Genomic DNA, 21,389 nt, shown 5'->3' with positions numbered 1-21,389 from the left:
CTGTATTCTTGATTTTATTGGGTAAGACTGAGAGGAACATAACCTTGGATGAGATTGTTGTGAAAAAAAAAATATAAAAAAGAATATAACCTTCCCCAACACCCCACAAAAGAAAACTCTTCTGGTTTTATTGTTCTATTGAGGATTTATTGTCAAATTCCGTTTCAGTAGTTCCAGACATCATGATTAAGAAGTGGATGTGGGCTCAGAAAAATGTCCCATTGTTATTTTGAGTCAATCTCTAACACAAAATGTTCTCTGATAAGAATACCAAGAAGACTCCATGAAGGAGTCGTGCTGGGATCTCTGTTATGGCATCGTGGCTCTGAGAGGGACATTACTGCTCACCAGATGAATCTCATCCTACCAGCCCAGAGAGTAAGCAGGGCTCATTTCCAAGCAGGCTGTATTATGACTGAGCAAAACAGTCAATGAATCGATGAATAATCAATGCACCCTTGTGGAATATTATACTCACTCTTTTTCCCGACCAACCACTGCTTCTATTGATTTTAACAAGTTCGGTATTGTAAGGTGGAATTTGTTCACTACAGCTTTACTTATCTGCAATGCAACTGACTTGGTTAATCGCCTTGGACATCTATTTTAGAATGAGATGGCTCAAATCCTAGGTGTGCTTCTTTAGCTTCATTGATTATAAGGGGAGTCCAAACAGGTAGCTCAGATATGGCAGAGGGATTGGACTAGTTGATCTGTAAATGTCCCTTCCAACCCAAACCATTCTGTGATTCTATGATATGAATGCTGTAGAGTTTTGCATGTGGCCAGATGAAGCCCATCCAGACAGATTTATCTTTGGTTTATGCTTGGTATTTTGCTTCTTCCATTGAAAAATAGAGGAGAAAACTTCAAGAGGCTACTGAGCATTACAGGTAAATAAGTTTTGCAACATCAAAGGGAGTATGTATGTTTTAGAGGCAAACCCACTTCAGCAGCAAGTTAGTAATATTGTGAATGACTTCACTGATTCAATCTTATTTGAACAGTCATGGTAGCCTATAATCATAGTACTGCGGTTGTATTCCTCAGAGCTATAGGAAATAAAGACAAATGACCAAATAAACAGAGGAACTATTCACCTTCATTCCAGATTAAACTCTTGTGTCAAAGTTCCTCCCTGAAGACAACACTATTTCATTGTTGATTTTAATGGCAACACAGTTTTAACAAATATCTATTGTATGACACATCATTATTTTGATGCAAGAGGAGGATATTTTGAGGGGTCTATCCACAGCCAGGCTGTAGACAAGCAAAATTTAGATGTATTAGCACCTTTCTTTTATACGTCTGTCTTCCCCGGTGTAACATTGTGCCAACCTTGTGTCAATGCTTATCATAAATCCACAGCAGTAATACCCAAATTTACTCAAGCTAACTACTTCTGGCAGCAAGCGTAAGATGTAACTTCCCCTTAATGTTCATCCATTAGGCATCCAGAGCTCTGAAACCCCTCTCTATGGGAGACCCTTTGGTCCTTTGTTCAGAGAGAACATTCCTTCTTATGGGAAGGAGGAAGAGGAAGAGGCAAATGCAGTTCTCTCTGCATTTTGCCTTTCTGCTCCCTTTTTTTTCTGTAGTGATAACCCAAGAGTCCAGCTGCCATCCCATGGTCTGTGTAATTTAGGCTCAGCTTCCAGGATTTCAGATCATGGGTAGAATATGCACAGAAAAAAACAGCCTGCAGAGGAAGAACCAGAAGACAGTGTTTCTGCTTCCAGTGAGTACGGCTGGGTTATGGGGTCAGGCTTTTTCTCTGATCCAAAAACACTTGAATTCTTCTGGCACAGTTTCTGAGGTTCAGCAGAGGGAAGGGCAAGTGCCAGAACTGTCTGGTAGCGAGATGATTTTCCTGGGAGACACACAAATTTCTCAAAGCAGCTCTCACTTCTTGGCCTGAAGCTCTGAGTGTTAGGGAAAGAGGAGGAGACAGGACAAAAACTTATCCTCTAGATGTGTCTTAAAATAAAGTATTATAGTTGCTGTAGATGAATTTTACCTGAACCCAGTCCTGTCAGTATAAGGCATAGGCAAAGGTCTCTGCCTAAGGAAAGCTTTTAATATATCTGTAAACAACAGTTGCATGGCTCCGTCTGTATGGGAGCAGTCTGATTGAGACAGTTACGGGCACTTGAAGAGTCTTAAAGTAGAAGAGCATGGTACATGGTTTTCTCTTAAGAACTGCTATCTGAAGGGGTTTAAAACTGCTCCGAAAGATGAATACAGGGCCTCTATGTGACTGGTGAAAACAGCTAGTCCCCAGCATGCAATGAGGCCATTGGCATGTTGTGGAAAACCTCACCAGATCCCTAAGGGCATTGTTAGACATCTTCATACCTTTAAAAATCTGCTACCTGATACCACTTATTCACTCCCTGTTAGGGAGCCGCCTGGGCCGCAGCAGCTCCCCAGGGTCCGGGACCACACAGAGACACAGGGTCTGGCAGCCAGGTCCCATCCCACCACCCCATCCAGGAGCAGCACAGCTGGGGGACACCCAGGCTGCCCCAGGCCTGGGCATCAAGCACCTCCCTGGGGATGGACTGGGACACTGGCCCACGGGTGGTCCTGGCTCACTGGGGCCCATGGCTGGGCAGGATTGTGGGGAGCTGGTGGCCAGTGCTGCTGCTGCATCACTGGGGCAGGGACTGATGGCCCCAGGGGGGCTGAAATGGGGTCCTGGTCCATGGGCAAGGTGTGAGGAATGCCATGGGGCTTGGCAGGGACAGTCGGGGCTGGCAGAGCCTCATGGCCACAACACTTGCAAACACCGGTCAATCCAGAAGCAGAAATGCTTTGTATTGCTGCTGCTGTGTTTGCAGCCGTGCCTTCTGTGGTCCACCTGCTGCTCAGGAACCTACTACTCATCTTCACCACCCTGGGTGAAGTCTCACCCGTAGGACTTTTGCACATGTCTTGCCTCCACATGGGCCTGGATTTCACCCTTGAAGCATATCTGCAAAACACAGGCCACTAAAACAGACACCCCTATGCAATCTAAGCACATTTGGGCATGAGGTTCTTAAGAGATGTGGTTTAGTGACAGTGTCAGGTTAACAGTTGGATTCAGTGATCAGTTTCTTCCAGCCAAAGTGATTCTATGATTCTATGACTCTATCTCAGCTGCCAGAATATTGATTTAAATGTCCCTGAGGTGAATGTGGCTTTCGTATTTGGATGAAAACTAGTCCCTGTGCTCCTCACAAGTAACAAAACCCTGACCATATATACCATATTGAGTGTCAAACTGACCCATGATACTCGTAATAAAAACACCCTGCCCCACAACCAAATCAGCCTGGGGGCATGCCATTCCCCAGAGCAGTCAGCCACCACAAGATGGTTTGCAGCTGTTTACGATGACCCTGCTATGGGTGGTGTAACACCCATGTGGACACACTGCATAGTGAACTCAGAATCTCAACATGACTTAAATGCTATCTTCAGACAACATATAGTCCTCAGAAACATAAAGAAAGATGTTTATTGCAAATAAAAATTCACATTCACATCATTAAATCTTATGAAGTATAAGGAGGTCATTTTGCAAGTTGTGAAGCATCCGTGTGCACAAGGGCTGCCATTTTCATCAGAACAGCTGCCTGGGACATGGCTATATTCATATGAATGTGCCAAGACAAATATCCCTCTATCTGTAAAGGTTTTGATTTGGCTGGTAACATCGTTCTAGCACTTCCACAGTTTCATTTTCTCTGGATCTGGCAGTAGAGGCTCATAGAAAAGACCAAACCAAGAATCTGGAAAACAGAGACATTTCTGGTATTACTTGGCAGTCTTGGAAATCCCAGGATACCACTGATACACAGTGGGAACACTTTGTTTGCAATTGTTTTGGTTTCACATGCAGGTTATATCTGCTATGCAGAAGATATTTTCCAATGTAATTCTTAAAGAACGTAACTCTAGAATATAGCCATTTTAGTGAAATCAGTATATGTCATACTTAAGACTGCAGACATGATGGAAAACTTTCATTAGTTTGAAAAGATTGCCTTGTGGGTGGGCATCCTTGTAATTCTCAATGTTGAAAATGGAACAGAGCAGCAAATACTGAGAAGTTCAAGAAATTCAGACAAAAACTCTGTCTTTTATTTTCTAATAATATTAGGTCAACTTTCTGATTCCATTGTAAATTCTAAGGGCTGCTTCCCTTTGAAAACTCTCTTTTTCCATTGTCATTTTCTCTTATGTAAATTTAAGTGTAAAGGCATTCATGTATATATATATATATATATACATATACATATATATATATATATACAGGCATAGATCTACACACATACTCCATTGTTTTGAGTGGTAAATGATCATGCAACAAATATTTTATATTCATCAGTAACAAATTAGGGACAGAAACACTGAGTCTACTAATGAAGCTGTTGCTTGAAAAAAAAATTCAGTAGGGTCACCTTCTGTAGTGGGAATTACTGGGTGAAGTTCCACAGCTTGTGACAGACAGCTGGTGAGATGAGAAGACCAGAAAGCTCCCTTCTGGGTTTAAAATGAGCCAGTCTGTGAAAGTGTTTCACAAAAATCGGAAGTATTGTGACTCTGTGACTTTTATGAAGTCACGAACACCCGGACACTTCATTTATTCAAGGAAGAGACAGCAGAGAGCATACAGAACACAGGGCTACAGCTAAAACAAGGGGATGGACTCACAGCTGGAATAAGCCAACAGGGTTTCCCTGACATATCATGCCAACATTTTCATGAAACTGGGCCCTTCGTCTCAGTATCATTTCCGTTGAGCTGAAACCATAAGAGCCCACAAGTGGCATAAAGGGGTGGGCAAAGGGGAAAACGCTAGGGAACAGTACTTTTCCTTGTCCACATATTTTTATTTGGGGTTTTCCAGACCAGAGAGATGGTTAAGCAAGTGGCCTCTGATCTGCAATTACTTGAGAAGTCAAAATGTGTTAATATCTTTGGAAAGGCTACATGTTTATCGAGTGTAAATTGCCAGCTGACAATTTGTACCAGCTGAGGCTCATATTGTTTATTCATGTTGTTTTCTAATCCTTTTATAATTGGGAGGGGCAACACCACAGAAAATGCTAACTGGAGGACAGGGAAGAATGATGGCAAACAAACTAATGGCTACAACTCATGTAACTACAGTAACTGGAACAAAGTGACTTATAACTTACCTTTGGCATATAGATGCAATTTTATACTTCTATTATATTTTAAAGGCCATTTAATACTGGTGTATTTCACCTATTTTTCCCCCAAAGTCTACATATACACAAGAGACCTGACCTCCCACGTAGAGCACCTTAAATAACATGATGCCTGTGCCGAGTAAGAAGCTAGTGGCCTGTTCTCTCCCAGTGCTGCAGCTGCATAATACTTCCTTGCTTACTATTATTTTCCTGGAAATGTATTTTTGAGCTGAAGCTCTTGCCCGCTCTTCTACCACGAGGAGCGATCCTCTGCCAATGATGTTAAGAAGTTTTCACTCAGAATAACAGACTGAACTCTGCACAGCAATCTTCATCATTTCTGCTTTTCCCTCAAACATCCATCTGCTGGGGACAGGGGAGGAGGGAAACCACGGAGGAATAGTGAAAAGAAAGAAAATGACCGAAGAAAGCAACATGATGAAATCCTGTCTTTCTTTGTCATTTTCTCCTAGTCAAAGCCTATCAGTCATCAAGTATCTGACTGGATAACCTCACTGTTTTTCCTTCTCTCTTCAGAGAAAATTTTGCGTGTTATTCTTTGGCATATGATGAAGCAATTAAAATGAAGAGCTCACATATTTTGCTTTTTTTACACACAGGAATATATGGAGCAGCACAGGTGTGCACTCAGGCGCATTCACACACCATCTTGATGGCTAAATTATGCCCTTGGAGTAATAATTTAGTATCATAATTTCTCCTTGATAAAAATATGCAGTTTAGGGGCTATCTTATCTTGTTATGTCTTTTTCCTCAAGTAAGGAAGGGAGAGAGGAGGAAAAGACAGGCTACTCTGCCTTGTGTCTTCCTGGGGCTGGGGATCCGCTCATCCCTCTGTCTACAGGGCTCATTGTCAGGCACAGCCTGGCTCCAGGACTGTCGATCTTTGCAGGAAAAATGCTACATGGTACATTTATACAGGCAGCAGGGTGGTCTGATCCCAGCTGAAGTTCGCAGCTCGGCAGCCATATACTGTTTATATGAAATAACAGTAAGATTACGGCCAAGGTGAGAGGTGGTTTTCCCTTGTCTATTAAATGAGGAAGCCAGGTATTTTAATCCCATTCCCAGTGTATTCCTAAATAGAACATATTGCTTGTCAGCTACTAAATATTTTAATGGTGTGTACTGGTACCTCAATAAAAGCCAGTCCAAAGGCAATCCCCATAATTATGAGCAGATGGTTTTTGATGAATTCGAGCATCACTTCTCCACAAGGCTGAAAAATAGGACAAAATGATTAATTATAGGTAGTCTAAGGCTATCAGGAATGCATCCTCTAAAACAATTTCTCTCACACTCACTCTCTTTCTCTCTCTGTATTAAAGAAAGGCTATTTGAATTTGCTCTGGCTTGTTGCTAACAAAAAGAGCACAGCTATACCTGCCTTCTTCTCCGAGAAAGGTATCTAATGGTTCAATGGTACAATTTCAAATGAACACATGCAGCTGTAATACCTAATGTTTGCATGATTTTTTAGTTCATAAGAAAAAATACATTTATTCTTTCACTTGATAATGCAGCAATGACCAGATCTGAAAGAGGACTTCCGTTTCCTACTAATCTGACCTTTGGATTCGAAACGTCGAAGCCTATTATTAGAATCAGGCTTAACTCTCAATATTTGGATATAAAACCTAGGTTAAATATTAATTTTGACAAATGTTTGGTGGTTTTGGGCTCAGAGGAAGAGAACGATCATATCCGAAGTTCTGTGCAGACCTAGTCTTCTTTTTAATAAATGCATACATCTGTTCTTATAATGGCTACATCTTTTCCAGGCCTTGACAATATTCTTTTGCAAATTGTAGGGAAAGCCAAGTATGGCTTAAATCCATCAAAACTGTGATATTGTTCCAACACTATAACTGCCTTCCCCCCAAATATATTTATATTCTTTTACCACATTTCCTCCCTTACAATAAACACATAGATCTTCTCCTTCTAGTTTTCTGAAAAACTTCTCATTTAAGCTGACTCTGATCTGCACTGAATTTCACATCCTTTTTCCTGGATAACAAGAGTTGAATGTCTTTACTAGCATCTAACATCACTACAAAATCTGTGTGTTCATGTGAGTGATATCTTGCACCTGCAGTAATTTCACTGATGGCTTCTCATGTGTCCTTTGAGGGTTTTCCTGAGGCCAAAAAGACATTAAAATGTGGCCCAAAACAGCCTCTTTTTATACATCGTATTTCCAGATTGGCTTCTGGCATCCTCTACTTAACCAGACTGTTCCCTTGCTTTAAAACAGTATTTGCTTCTGTGGGACTACACAGAGAGGAAGTTAGTGTTTAGGCAGGACCCAGCTAAGGAGCTATGCATTTAGAAAACTATACATCCAAATTCGGATATTTGCTAAAATCTGCTTTATGCTAGGCACAGATTGGCAAACTTTATACCACCAGCATTCTAAAAATGCAGCCATTTTGTGTTAGTTTTCCACTTTTTTTCATATTCTTCTTTCTAGGCATGAAGTCCAAATTTCCATACAAGGAAGCAGATAAATCTTCAGATTAATTAATGGGGATCTCTGCTGCCCACCTACCAATTTTTGAGTATGTGTTTTTGTTGCCTGTCACCAGACACTTTTGCCTTGTTACATCAACTGCCACAAGCTTTTCAGAAAGTTGTAGTTGTAGGAAATTACTCTTTGAGTATGTTGCCATGAAGCCTACAACATATAAGGTTTCTTCCCAGCAGACTCTGCAAAATGAGTGTGGAGCTTTTTATTACAGGACCATAAAACCCCAAAGGCCTTGCATTTGACGTGTTTGTTTTTCATCATCCCTGAGCCCTTCGAAAGTCTCTGAGCCAACAGAGCTACCACCAGAAGGAGCCTGGGTGAGACCATCACCTTCTGAGGGAGGAAAGAGAACCAAAGGGCAGCTGACGTGCTGCTCTGACCCAGAGGCATGGCCTGACCCCAAAGTCATCCAGTTTTCACCCACAGTAACCACGGAAACTGCTGAAGTCCTAAGAGCATGCACTGCACAGCTAAGATAAAGGCACCTAAGAGGAAGCAGGAGCATATTTCATGTATGCACAGTAATTTCATAACAGATGACTCAGGGGCAATTCTGGCTAACAAAGAGAAGAAGAAACTTTGCCCTTTTGGAAAGACACAGAACTGCTGATTACGCCGGTCACCAAAGACAACCTTGGGTTAAAAGTTCTTTTTGGAAAGAAGACCAGAACATTATATTTGTCTTACCCTTTTGTAAACGTTATAGCCATTATAGGTAGTGCAGAGGTCTGGTGATGAGTTCTTTACGTCACACTTACAGATATTACTGCCAAAATTTTTTCCCCAGTCTGCAGGTCCATTCAGCAAACCACAGCACTGGTTCTGCAATGAAGGAGGAGACAGGGAGATGAAAAAAGTGGTGATTTGCAGTTTGAGGGCAGTAGGGGAGGGAGTTGAGAGGAACAACAAAGGGGAAATTTCCTTTCCTGTTTTCCCATGTGGAAGTTTTCCCAAATTGATATGTCTCAAATACCCTTTACATTTCCATACCAGTTATAAGAATGTACGTGCACAAATTTTAAAAAGGGAAAACAAAATTTTCTAAAAGGGGGGGGGGAAGACCAGATTTTCATTATATAGTGCTCAAAAAAATTAACATCCTACAAAGTTAGTAATTGTCAGTGTCAGAACTGAACTACAATATGCAATAATGCTAAATATGGTAGTTTTTGAGAATCAAGTCTTCCTTCTTCAGGTTATACTTGCAGAAGGTAAGTAACAGCTCCAGAAACACCCACATTTCACATCTTGAAAAGCCAGGCTGAAAATGAAAAATCAGGGACATCAAACACTGAAATCTAGAAAAATAACCACCTTGAATGATGGTTAGCCCTTTAAATTAGAAATGGACTGAGGAGGCCAGGGCTCCATTTGGGGTTTTTGAAACCTAAACCAGGTGCAGTTTCACTTCATGTTCCACTTTATTCATGCCACAAAAGCTCAGGGGTGCAGACTTGGGTTTGAGGTCCTCCCTTTTTAAAAAGCAGCTGGAAATGTTCACATAATTTTGTATAAAAGCAAAGACCGTGGGGCATAATAAAGCAATCCTGGTCTATTTAAAAATTAATACAGTAATTATGGGATTTTTCAGTTTGCTCACCCTTCAATCATCTCCCCAGGGAGCTGCTTATTATATCAGAAGAAATAAGCTGGCTCAGAAGCAGAGGCCAGGGCCAGAGGTGGAATGGGGAAGGAGAAGTGGAAGTAATATAAACCACCCAGATATTGTTTCTTGCTTCCTTTTCTTTCACACCATCAGCCTTTAAAAATATTGGAATTCTTTGAGCCTACAGCAGACACTCTGTTAATGTATAGGTACAGGTACCCATGGGAGGGGCAAGGGTTTACAGCATCAGTGATATCAGTCAGATTCAAGGGTTTCCTCTGTGTGACAGACAGGACCAAGGTGGCCCTAGGTGTTCACCCTCTGGGGTCCTGCAGGTGGGGGAAGCCAGGGTAGCTATAAGCACAGTGAAAACAAACCTCCCTTTTATCAAGTTTTCTTCCCCTTTCTTACAAGTGTTGCATTTAATTACTTCATAGCAATGGGATATTCCAAACGAAATACACTCCTGCAGTTTTCCTTATCCTGGGATAATCTTGCCTTAAGAGTACTGGGTAATTCTTAGCTGGGATGCAGTGGAGAAGCAATGTCTCTTCAGAAGGGAAAGCTGTAGCGAAGGAGCAGGCAGCCTTCACGTGAGAGAGCCTCGCTAACCATCAGTCTCTCTTGCATATTTCGTGTCCTTGCTCCATCACTCTTACAAACACTAGTGCACAAAGAAATCATCACAGAAGGCCCATGTCATATTGAGAGAGCAGAAGCCCCTTGTGCAGTGTTTTCGCTTAAGTCAGACCCTTCCCCATACCCATGGAATGAAATGAAAATCTATGGCTAAGTGACCATAAAATGAAGCACAGACAAATGCCAGAGATGGAACAGAGAGCAACAATCCCTGTCTGCCCTTCATTGCATTTTAATTACCATGTTCTCAAACTTCTGGAAACTCTCTTGAAATGTTTTGTCTTCTTCTGTAGAGCCTTGCAATGAATTCATATTCTGCTGGAGGGTGTCCTTAAAGCTTGTTTCAATCTGAAAGCCCAAATATTTTATTAGTTTTTAGGGTAGAAACAAAACTCCGGGAAGACATTGATGAAAATGCAGAATAATACTGTACCTGAGATCTGTACACTGCTCCCAAAACACCTCCTGTGATCTGAAGGATCAGGATCAGAAGCAGTCCAATAAAAAACTACGAAGAAAACAAAAGGGGGAGAAAACTATAGTACTTTTGACCAAGAAGATATCATTTCTTCTAAGTGAAGGTTACGATTTCATGTGATTGAATAACCATGTAGGTAGAACAAACAGAAGTTCCAGCCAGGGCTGCTCCACTTATTCCTTCTTTGGTGATGAGAAAAGTGGGTGCTCAAGACAGAGTGTGCTCAGCTGGTGATCAGAACAAGGTGCACACCAAAGCAGTGGCATGGTGGGCAGTGTGTAGGTGAGGCGTGTTGGGCAGAAGGACAGGGAGGACATTCTAAGAGGATCAGCAAAGAGATCAACTGGGAATTTATGAAATTAAGTGGTGGAAGGAACTTTGGTGATAATTGGATGGAAAAATCTAGTGACATGCTCGGGATTGCCTTGACCCTATCTTCTGGTTAATGAAACCACCCATCATTTTTTCTGCACTAGAATTCAGAAATGGCTCATGCACAAGGTAAGCAATGAAAACACATGATCATAAACAAAATGGCCCACAACCTCATTTGCAAAGAGCTTATCCATCAAATGTAGCTGTGGCCTGTTAAAGGTAGTAAAATGTTTTTCTTTCTTACCAACAGCAGCATGCACCGACTCTCCTTGATGGCACCACAGCACCCTAGAAAGCCAAGGACCATAATGATGGAGCCCACTGCTATCAGCAGATCAACCCCTGCAAACATGTTGCTCTCTATCTGCAACTCCTGATAAAAGAGGGGAAAAAATATTTCAGCTACAAGAAGCTCATCCTAAAAACATCTGTACCCCCCAAAAGAGATAATTATTTTGTAATTGATAAGTATACTGATTAGCAACCATGGCAAAATTCTGATCCGTGAATAAACAAGCCTCTAATGTCCCCTTGTTAAACGTTTTGTTTGGGAGCTCAGTAGAACCTGGCTTTTCACAGTCTTTGTCTCTGCACAAGATGAAAGTCAACTTTCCAGAGTAAATAAATGTCTCTTGTCTTTAAAGTGGCTTTCAGTTAGTTTTCAGTCAATGAATCTTTGCCTTTTACTGGAAAATTGGCAAAATTGATTATCTCAAAATCTCTCCTACATTAACAGAATGTTAAAGAAACAAAACCTCTGTTTGTCATTAAAAGGCCAGGAACGTATTCTGTGGCTGTTCCTGAGAGAACACTTCTGGAAGTGATGCTGGATATGCTAGAGAAATAATTAGATGTATTTTCCAAAGCAGCTTTCTTTTATCTTTTTTTTTTTATTTTTTTTTTTTAATGCATAATCTCTAATATTACCCTCAGAGATTAGGACTGTATTTTGATGTGTGGGGCATTCAACTAAACAATTCATATACCTCAATATTATTAAATATCAAATTATTCAGTTCCCATAGGACTGACTAAGGCCAAAGGCCAAAATAGAGAAAAATGTTCAAAGAATATTTTCCAGTGTGGCTGGTGCCAAGATTAGCAAAAATGTCTGGAAGTTGTCACATTTATCTTCTGATGAAAATTGCAAAGGTATATAGACAAGCATAATTTGAAGAATGTGTTGTTCTTTCCCCTTCCAAGTTGAACTGAACCTCCTGTTATTTATTCTTAGAAAGACCTATTCATCTACAGCCAAATCCGTATGGGCTGTTCAATTATCACTCAGGCAAAGCATACATTGGTTTCGAATGGGAGCTTTGCCTGCATAGAGGCAAAAGTGTGAGAAAATGCCTTTGAATTTTGGTCCCTACTCTTAACTGAGTTTTTGGGGAGTACTAAGTGTCACTTCAGGAAACAAGTTTGGGATAGACTTAAATATGCTTTTCTGAATAGGAAATCTGTCAAAAATTAAGAAGGGATTTTCCCAGCTCCATTGTACCATAAGAACCATCATACTAGAGATGGTTAACAAGCAAGAATGGCAATTTTATCTTTTTCTAAAATGTTGATTAAGGAGTCAAATTTGTTGCTCTTCCACAGCAGAGAATGGCAGAGCTCTCCACCATGACCTAATTCACGCCATGGCACAGTGTCATCTCAAACTGAGTTCTGTTTCATCCATCCTCTGCCAGAATGAGACATCTGGGACTGGCTAAGGGCAAAAACATCATCAGCCAAATGGTAAGAAATGTATAAAGCTATTTCCTCTCTCCATAATTTTTTTCTATCCAGATGGGAAAATACTAAGCTAAAGGTTGTTGTTCTTAACTGACAGGCTGTCAGCAGAGGAGTGCTGTGAAGATTTGCAACTTAATCAATCTGAAAGCTGAAAAAATGCTTCCTAGTCACACTTAGCCATTATTTTCACTTCTATGGCTGTACATTTTCAAATTCATTTACAATTCTATGGCCCAAATTCACGAGAATAAATACACTGCTTAAACGTTAGAGTCGGATTATTCTTCTTGTTAGTATAACAAAGCACCAACATGCAAAAATTGCACAGTGCCTTTTAAAGGAGCATCTATGAACTGTGAAATCAGCTTCACCCAAGGGTGACGGAAAACATGATGCAAGTCAGGGGCCAGTGCCGCTGGGATCAGGCTGGGCAAAAGGCTGGCAGGGCCCACAGGGCCCAAGGGCCTTTGCACCAATGAGACAAGGTTCTGCTACACGTCTGCAAGATCAAGCAGTCCTCAAAATTGTATTTTCCCTAGCTTTGCAGAAAAGAGAAGTCATAAAATCCAAAGTAATTTAATAACCTTACTCCTGTTCAAAGTTGCATTTACTGGGGAAACAAGAGTTATGTTACTGAAGATAGTGAGAAAGGTAAAAATATTCCCTACAAACACGTGGAAGAAACCCCAGGACTATATATGACAATACTTTTCTGATAGGGAAGGACACTGAAAAGTCTCGGAGCCACATGGCTCCTCATTGTTCTCTCTAACACTGAAACCAGTAACAAAACCATCATCATTTTTCATTAGAGGAGAGACATATTCTCCAACAGAAATCAGTGTGCATCTGCAAGAACCTACATTAATAACACTAGAAAACACTTCTTATAGTCACATATCTGTGCTTACGTCAATCACTTTATCTGACTACCTGCACCATCTTGTTTGATCTTAAACATCATAAACTGCATTAATCTTTACCCACACAAACCACCTCAACAAAAACATAACAAATTTGTGGAAATGAAGATGGGAAATGAAACTATATGCAGTAGCTTCCACATTTTACATGGTTCTGGTATGACTGTATGCATTTACCTGCTGAGCATCTTTGCTAACACGTATCCATATAGAGACTCCCAAGATAATGGAACCACACACCTGCAGGAGAAAATAAAGAACATTTAGAAACACCAGCAATCTTAGATTAACATTCAGCATCCAAATTGCACAAGATGCTGGCCAAAATTCTGAAATCATTTGCTTGGCAAAGTGAAAGAAACATGAATTGCTGGAGCACAGAATATTGATTCATATCCAGGAAACTTCATAAGGGTAGTTAAATCTTCAGTTATGCACCAAATCCCTGACATTTCTACCTCAGAGGATTCTGCATTTCCTTGATGATTTATTTGTGTGGTTGGGAAGCACACAGAAAAATCCATCAGATGAGAGAGGAATATAAATTGCTATTGTATGTATGTAAAATGGCTGTAAAGAACATTGTTTCTTGTATAAGGGAAACATATGGGATTTGATAAGGGATGCTCCTATAACTGTTGTTTCTAGAATTCTTCAGGACACATACCTAAGAGATACATTCTCTGTGGTAAAACTGTCAGGGAAAGTTCTAACTAATGCCTTTCTGCTGTTTCTATTGCAAATATACTGACCATCTCCAGTCCTTAGAATATTCCTCCTACAAAATGCCTGTAGTTATTATTTCCATCACATTTTTACAGAAAACAAACATACTTGGTCATGTACGTGTGAAAGTTAGACTGGAATGACTTGCTTTAAGATGTCGAAGTCAGGACAGATGAATCCCAGGTCCGGACACATTCCCTAATCACTAATTGTGCTCCTGTTTCTATAATCGTTCAGGTACCGTTCCAATATGTGCCTGTCATTCTATTCCTAACCTTGTCCATAATGGTTCTTACACAGAATTTCTCTTTATTAAGTGTTGGAGACTGGTAACTAAGAGGCTAATCAGGTGTAAGGATTGTGCCTACTGAGACAACTGGTAGGAAAGAGAGATCACAGAGGAACAGAGACTAGTCAGATTTAGAATTATCTTCCTGTATGTCATTAATACTCAAGTCATAAATGGCTCTGAAATGTTGTTATGAGCTTCCCATGAAGACTGGGACTATTCCTAAGCTTTTAAAATTAAAAGAGCTATTTTTATATGTTTTAGATAATTTTTCTTAAAATATACTTTCCCCACAAAAGGTTTCATATAATATTCAGCATCAAAGACCATAATGACTTTAGCAGATTATTTAATATGGGAGAGAGCCAGCACTCAGACATGAGCACCACACATTTTCCTGCTCTAAGTAAAGATCCTATAAGTACATTTTAAACATGAAAAGGGAAGTTGTACAATCGATGACAGCTATATCATGTTATCAAATTTAACTAGAACTCCCCACTGAAACCTTCTGAATCGCACTCAATCTGCCTAGAAACTGATGGTATCACATAACTCTATATTTGGTTCTTGTTCAGCAGCACTGTGTGAGCCATGTGGCTATGCACCAGGCAAGACAGGCTTGCTAATGTGAAAACTTCTACTGAAGCAACTATTGCTGCAAAACCAAACAGAATTTGACCCACTCCCTTATTTGTTACATAGGACCTCCCATAAAAATACCGCATAGTAGTAGAAGTAAATATAGCTGAATGTACAGGAATTTACCAATCAGATGGATCAGAATCCATTCAAAAAAACCCCTTCATTCATAAATCAAAAAATTTACTAAGGTATTTTAATTATAAAAATAGAGTTGTTTAGGCTGATCGAACCATTGTCCATTTCAGTAAAATCTTAATGTTTTGGTTCTGCTTATTTTCGTAATATAAAAAGTGTACAAGAATGCACAAAGAAAAGTTTCAAAATAACAAATCAAAATAGTCTGTCCCCAAAGAGGCTAAGTTAAATATTTCAAGTTTGCTGGAATGCTCCATCCTAATTATTGAGTTTTCTTAAAATAAAGTTTTGACTAAGGAAACTTTCTCTTCAAGAAATTTCGTTTTTAATGAACCAGTACTTTTCAACTGAATAAAAAGAGATTCTTGGAAAAGGTCCTCACCCATTTTTCCAGAACTAGATGTCTATCATAATTTTGCCTCAACCCTTGACCAAGAATCAGTGACCTTGTCACTGTCTCATAAACTAACCAGGAACAGGGTTCTTGTCCCCCAAATTCAATCAGTCCATCACTCTTGAGCCCTTCATTCTTGGTGTGATGAAGAAATAAAACCAAATTAATATAGTATCACCTCAGATGAGGTTGCCATGACTCTGGACCAGCAACACATCAAGACTATGCGCTTCTCAGACACAGGAATACCAAACCTACAGGGAATGCCCCCACTGGCACACACTTTTAAAGCAACCGGTTTAAGGGTATCAGGAGGAACTTTCTACAGGCTTCCTCCTGTTCAGGAAAACAGTTGCCTGGAACACTACCTTGAGATACCTGAAATTACCAGTGCTAGGACATTCCTACCAAGAATGTTGTCTATGGCTCAGCACACCTGCTGAGTTTGTCTTGCTGCTTTCAGGAATAGAGATGTTCAGATTTAAGGTATGGGGAAGGGGCCACTTTGGCTGTAGATGGGACTGCAAGTCTGCTATCAACAACTGATCAAAGATGGCACTGTCACTAAACAGGTTGCCTCAAACTAGGATCAGACATCAATATTCAGTGCAAAAAAATTGCTAATTCCACAATTTTGCATGATGTGGAGTAGCAGAAACAGAAAGAAGGAGGGCAGCAGGTGCAACTGGATATCCTGCAATCTCTGAAGAAGGGAAAGAGGAAAAATCTGACCTATGTGTCAGGTTTAAAGCACAAAACTGACTTCAGGATTAACTTAAGGACTATTAAAAACTCCAGATAGGCACTCAGCTCCAAAGCACAGGTCTTCAAAAGGCCATGGTCAGCTTTCTTTGGTCAAACTCTATGGACAGGCTGGAGTCCAATGGGGGCTCATGGGCCTGTAGATTGCCAGGGGCCACATGTCATGTAGTGAAGCCAAAACCATTTTGCAGAGCTGCCTTAGACTGTTCCAGAGCTTACACACCTAGTGCTATGCTGTAAGAGCGGCTTAGAAGAAGGCATTAGAAGGCTGGAAAGCCCATTCCAAAGTCTCCTAAGAGGGGACACTCCCAGAGAGATTGCAAAGGTCTTAAAATGAAAGGACACCAGGTAAATATGCAGCTGTTGCTCTTATCTAGTTAAGGTTAAAGTCACCTTCATTTCTCGCTACAGTTTAACTTTCCACTTGCCAGCTGCCTTGTGCACTGGGGCGAGCAGCAGTGAAACCAGTGGCTGTGGAGACATCACTCTTCCCTATACTTTACTACAGCAATTTAATGATTTCCAGAAATTAGAGACTTGAATGTGAATCAAAGAATTTAGCTTCATTGTACTCGATTTGCCCATATTCCTGTTTGTACCGTGCATATTCTTCCCTATCTTGGTAGTGCTAAACCCCTTACTTTAAAATAGGTAACTACAGCTGCATTCCTGTGCTCCTCTGTCCCATCCAGTCAGCCACATGCACAGCAAAAGCCTTCAGCATGTTCTTTCCCGAATCAGAGTATGGATTTTCCTGCTTTTGGCATAAAGATAGGCTTAGGAAGTTTGTTCCACACCTGCTTGTTTCCAGAGATTTCAGCAGACCCCCAGGACTGTGCCCTGTGTTTTTTTCCTAGGAAACCCATGCTGTCACTGAAGACTTAGGCATGGGGCACTATTCACATGGTCATTCCACAAGTAGTTTCGAGCTTTTCTTATGCTACTCTGAGACATTCGCCCGTGTTTTAGCTTAAAGTAACTATGGATGAATGTGAACAGGAAAAACTTTCTGAGGGGCAGGAATTCCAATTCAGAAACTTATGGACTCTTTTAAGTACTGTTGCAGAAAAGCTTCAGCACAGATGTTGAATGTCTTCAGTCTGCCTTGATGGAGGTGGAAGAAGAAGAGAGGGAGGCAGTCAAACCTTCACTGGCCTGTTAGGAATTTCTTTGTGAGGTCCACAAGCAATCAAAGAATTTTGCTAATTCTTTTCATTTTGGCTGGCCACAATTTTTCCAAGGCTACTGTTTGTGGTCCCTTTTGGATGGTATCACCTTTTTACTCAAAAAAAATCCCTTGAGGCAAAGCCCAAAATGCAGCTAGTAGTTCCACTTCTGGTTTCAGTGAACCTTTGGTGAACCTGACAAATTTCTGTCAGGAAAGCTGACAGTAAGGTTGAACCATGAGAGAAACGTTCTTAAACTCAAACCTTTCCAGAGCTTCCAGGACTTGAAACTCTTGCAACCAGCTGAGATGTAATCAATAGTCAGACACAGTTCAAATTACACCCAGAAACCTGCCTACTGCCCTGTGCTGTATGTCTTGATACAGCTATTCGCAGCACTGCCAGTCCATACCATTTTACAAACGTTTACTGTCCACCATCAGAAACTAATTATAACACTGAATGCAAAGAAAAGAACCACAGAGAAGGATATGAAAACCATTTATCAATTAGGAGGCTAAAAATAAAAGTGAATTTTCTGTATCTTCTGAGGCAACTGCATGTTCAGGATTATGCTGTTTGGATGTAAGCAGAAGACAAAAGCAAGAGGACGATGTATTGTAAGTGGAGAGTCTGTTATCTTCTGGCTGAAATAAGTGAAGTCCCTTGACATGGGGGGTACGATATGGGCAGGGAAACAGACTCACAGCTGCTCTACTTTTGAATGCGGAGGGAAAGCTATTTCAAATAAAAAAATAAAAGGAAGGGCAAAAGTTAAACATGTTCTCCCCTCCCCAATTTGGAGTTGTACTCTGGTTCCACTTATGCTCTATTTTCTCTACATTTCCTTCAGCTACAGCGTTCAGATAATGTTGAACACATTTCATGCATCACTAATAACAATTTAAACACTGACTTACCCAAAACAAGAAGTTGAAGATGAACATGGAGTACTTCATGCAGCTGCTTACACCCGCCATTTTCAACAAGCTGAGACAAAAATGAGAACTGCAGAAGAAGCTTTCCTAAGAGTTTGACCTCGATATAAAAGCTGTTCCTGCGTCTTCAGGAAACCTCTGAAACCACGTCAAGTGCACTGCGCTACTGAAAGCAAAAATTGTTACCAAGGTATCAACTGTTATTTAAATAGTCCCTATACCACAGGTAAATATTAACCAGAGTGTTGAGGAAGCACTACCAGGTGTTATCACTGAGTCTTCAGACTCTCATTATGTCTTCGTGATTTGCACATTTCTGTGGTGCAGATAATCTTGTCCTACACCTCAAAAGTAAACAGACAATGCAGCAAAAGGCATAGTTTCAAGAGAAAGGGCACTGAGCATGAAAAAACTTTACAGACCTGTTTTTAAGAGGCGGAAATGGAATTTCATAATGTTTTTAAGTTACAGGGTTTACTCTTTCATTGCCCACTGATCATTGCTGATACTCATTTGGTCATGTTCACCCTCCCACTCCATCCCTCAACTGGTATAAAGGGCTGGGTCTGTGTAATCTCGGCAGAGGAGGGGTACGGATTCTGCTGCCATTTTCTCCTTTCGGTGTCCACTTCAGATCCTTTTCCTCTTGCTCACCAAATCAGGACCCTGGGAACCTGAGCACTGGGAACCTGCACAAAACCTCCTGCTGTGCAGGTTCCCAAAAGTGTTGTGAATCCCAGCACAGCAATCACGGCTCTGGCATCAGATGCAGGAGACCTCTCAGCAACAGGAGCCAGCTTCGTCCCAGAAGACAAGGCAATAAACCTGTTTCATTCAGATTTTTTTATGTCTTGTTTGTTTTCTTTTGTGCTCCTCAAACGAGGAATCCTGAGGGGAAAATAAAGGTATCATTGCCCTGTTTTGTCTATCAGCCCATTTTCTGGAGAAGTTCTGTATAGCAGTCCTTGGGGGCATGAGGGTCAGACCCAGGTTCCTCTGAGTTCATCATAAAAAAAAGCAGCTTTATTTTGCGGCTGAGCACAGAGGATTTAAATGTGAGAGATCAAGGACGTGTTGGACTGCACTGATTTATGATGCACCCTTGGCCCAAGCCCATTTTTCAGTCTTCACTGTCAGTTCATGTTCTTTAATTCTGCTCTCTGTATTTGGGAAAAAAAGAAAAAAAAAAGAAAAAAAAGTGTTAGTATCTAATACACCTGTAGATGGTGACAAAAAGATGTAACTTAGAGCCTGGTTTTTGTAGGATCCATGAAAAAAAAATTACTCTTCATTGAAAACAACTTCCTCTAGCTGCTCTCTAAACCAGCTTTTAACGAACGTGTGATGTTATCATCTCTCCATTCGCTTTCACTAATTATATTTGAGCAGATACAACCATTTCCATTTGTATGAGTGACTCTATACCTGCCTTTGACTTTCTGAGCTCGTTTCTGCAGTAATACTCTTTTTTTTTTTCTAACTCTAGGAGATTGTCTGTTTGACTAGTTTATTTCACAATATCCACCCTGAATCTGAGAATGTTCCTAAAAATAATTGCACTCATGAAATACAGATTTTGTAAGGACTGGGAGAAACAACTGTGTGGCATGGTTTAGATCTAAAGCACTCAACAAATAAGTAAGTTGAGAAATGTGGGTGTCTTTATGGAGGAATGCCATAGCCACAGATGAATCATGAGAAAAGTTTAAAGGGCCATTTAAAATTGTATGAAAAAAGCCATGAAGGGTAATAAAAGAATCACCGATGACACAGGATTTCAAGAGATAGCTCCTCAATCAGCCCATGCAATCACAGTATACTAAGTCTATTATAAGAAGAGTTCAAACACAGCATTTTGTACCGAAAACTACACAGCTCTAAGTCTTTACACACAGTAGATGATTCTCATCAAAGAAGGCTTAAGCTGTAGCACTGTTGTCTTTGAGATGCTTAAGCTCAGGCATTCAGTCAGAGATGTCTGATGAAAACAGTGCTAGAGCAGTAATAATATAGGAAGTAAATGTGGGCATGCACACAGAGGCCCTTTGAAAAATGTTGGTGTGCAAGGACCTTTCGCCTTCCTGCTTCCCTTCAGAGCACTCTTGGGTTTTGGGCAGCGGTGGGTCTGTGACAACCATGCCCCGGAGTCACTCCCAGAGTGGATGCAGTCCCAGGCTGTTGGTGGACCCCAGGCCTCTCCATGGACAGGGGATTCCACAGCATCTCTGGACCCTTCCCCAGTCTCCATCCTTGGGAGGTGCAAGACCAGCACAGCTGGGTTTCTTGTTCAGTCTGGGAAATTTAAACAGCTGAAGAGAGATATGATTTAGATCTGAAACCTGTTTTCATTACAATTTTATACTTCTGGCTGTGGATGTTGAAGAAATTTGCCAGAACTTCTGGGATTTTTTTTTTTTAAATATGTCTGTTGAATATTAACTACAAGCAAATTCTGATAGGATCCCTGTTCTTCCTAAACCTTGAAGAATCTACCTGCATTTTATATGTTTGCTGATCTCTTTGGAAAAAGCAAAAAAAGGCTTTCCTATGGCCCAATAGATGCTACTTTCCTATGACAAATGGAAAATAATGTCAATTTAAATACATTTCCTAGTAGGTTTCCAACATGCTAAATATGGCTGCTGAAAAGAAACTCAGTATCTGAATTTACTACAATTCCTACATGTTTCATATCTATATTTAATGGTATCCAAAGTAAAAAAAATGTCATCTAATATTAAAAGCAAAAGAGCAGTTTTCATAGAGTGACAGATTTTCAGATTAAATCTTCTGGATGAGTACAGGATTTCTTATT

General features: G+C 40.6%; 1 protein-coding gene across 1 annotated transcript; it reads right to left on the bottom strand.

The window, feature by feature from the left end:
• Positions 1–3,655: 3,655 nt before the first annotated feature.
• TSPAN8 (tetraspanin 8) lies at positions 3,656–18,616 on the bottom strand (the record flags this gene model as incomplete). Its single annotated transcript, XM_080350978.1, has 8 exons — positions 3,656–3,779; positions 6,364–6,447; positions 8,446–8,580; positions 10,244–10,351; positions 10,437–10,511; positions 11,101–11,229; positions 13,697–13,759; positions 18,557–18,616. The coding sequence occupies 8 exons, from the start codon at positions 18,614–18,616 to the stop codon at positions 3,726–3,728; spliced, it is 708 nt and encodes a 235-aa protein (XP_080207104.1). The 3' UTR covers positions 3,656–3,725.
• Positions 18,617–21,389: the final 2,773 nt, after the last annotated feature.

Source organism: Nesoenas mayeri (genome assembly GCF_963082525.1).
Source record: "Nesoenas mayeri genome assembly, chromosome: 1".
Classification (NCBI taxonomy): domain Eukaryota; kingdom Metazoa; phylum Chordata; class Aves; order Columbiformes; family Columbidae; genus Nesoenas; species Nesoenas mayeri.
The sequence above is the reverse complement of the archived record's forward strand: the minus strand, read 5'-3'. Positions and strand labels throughout refer to the sequence as shown.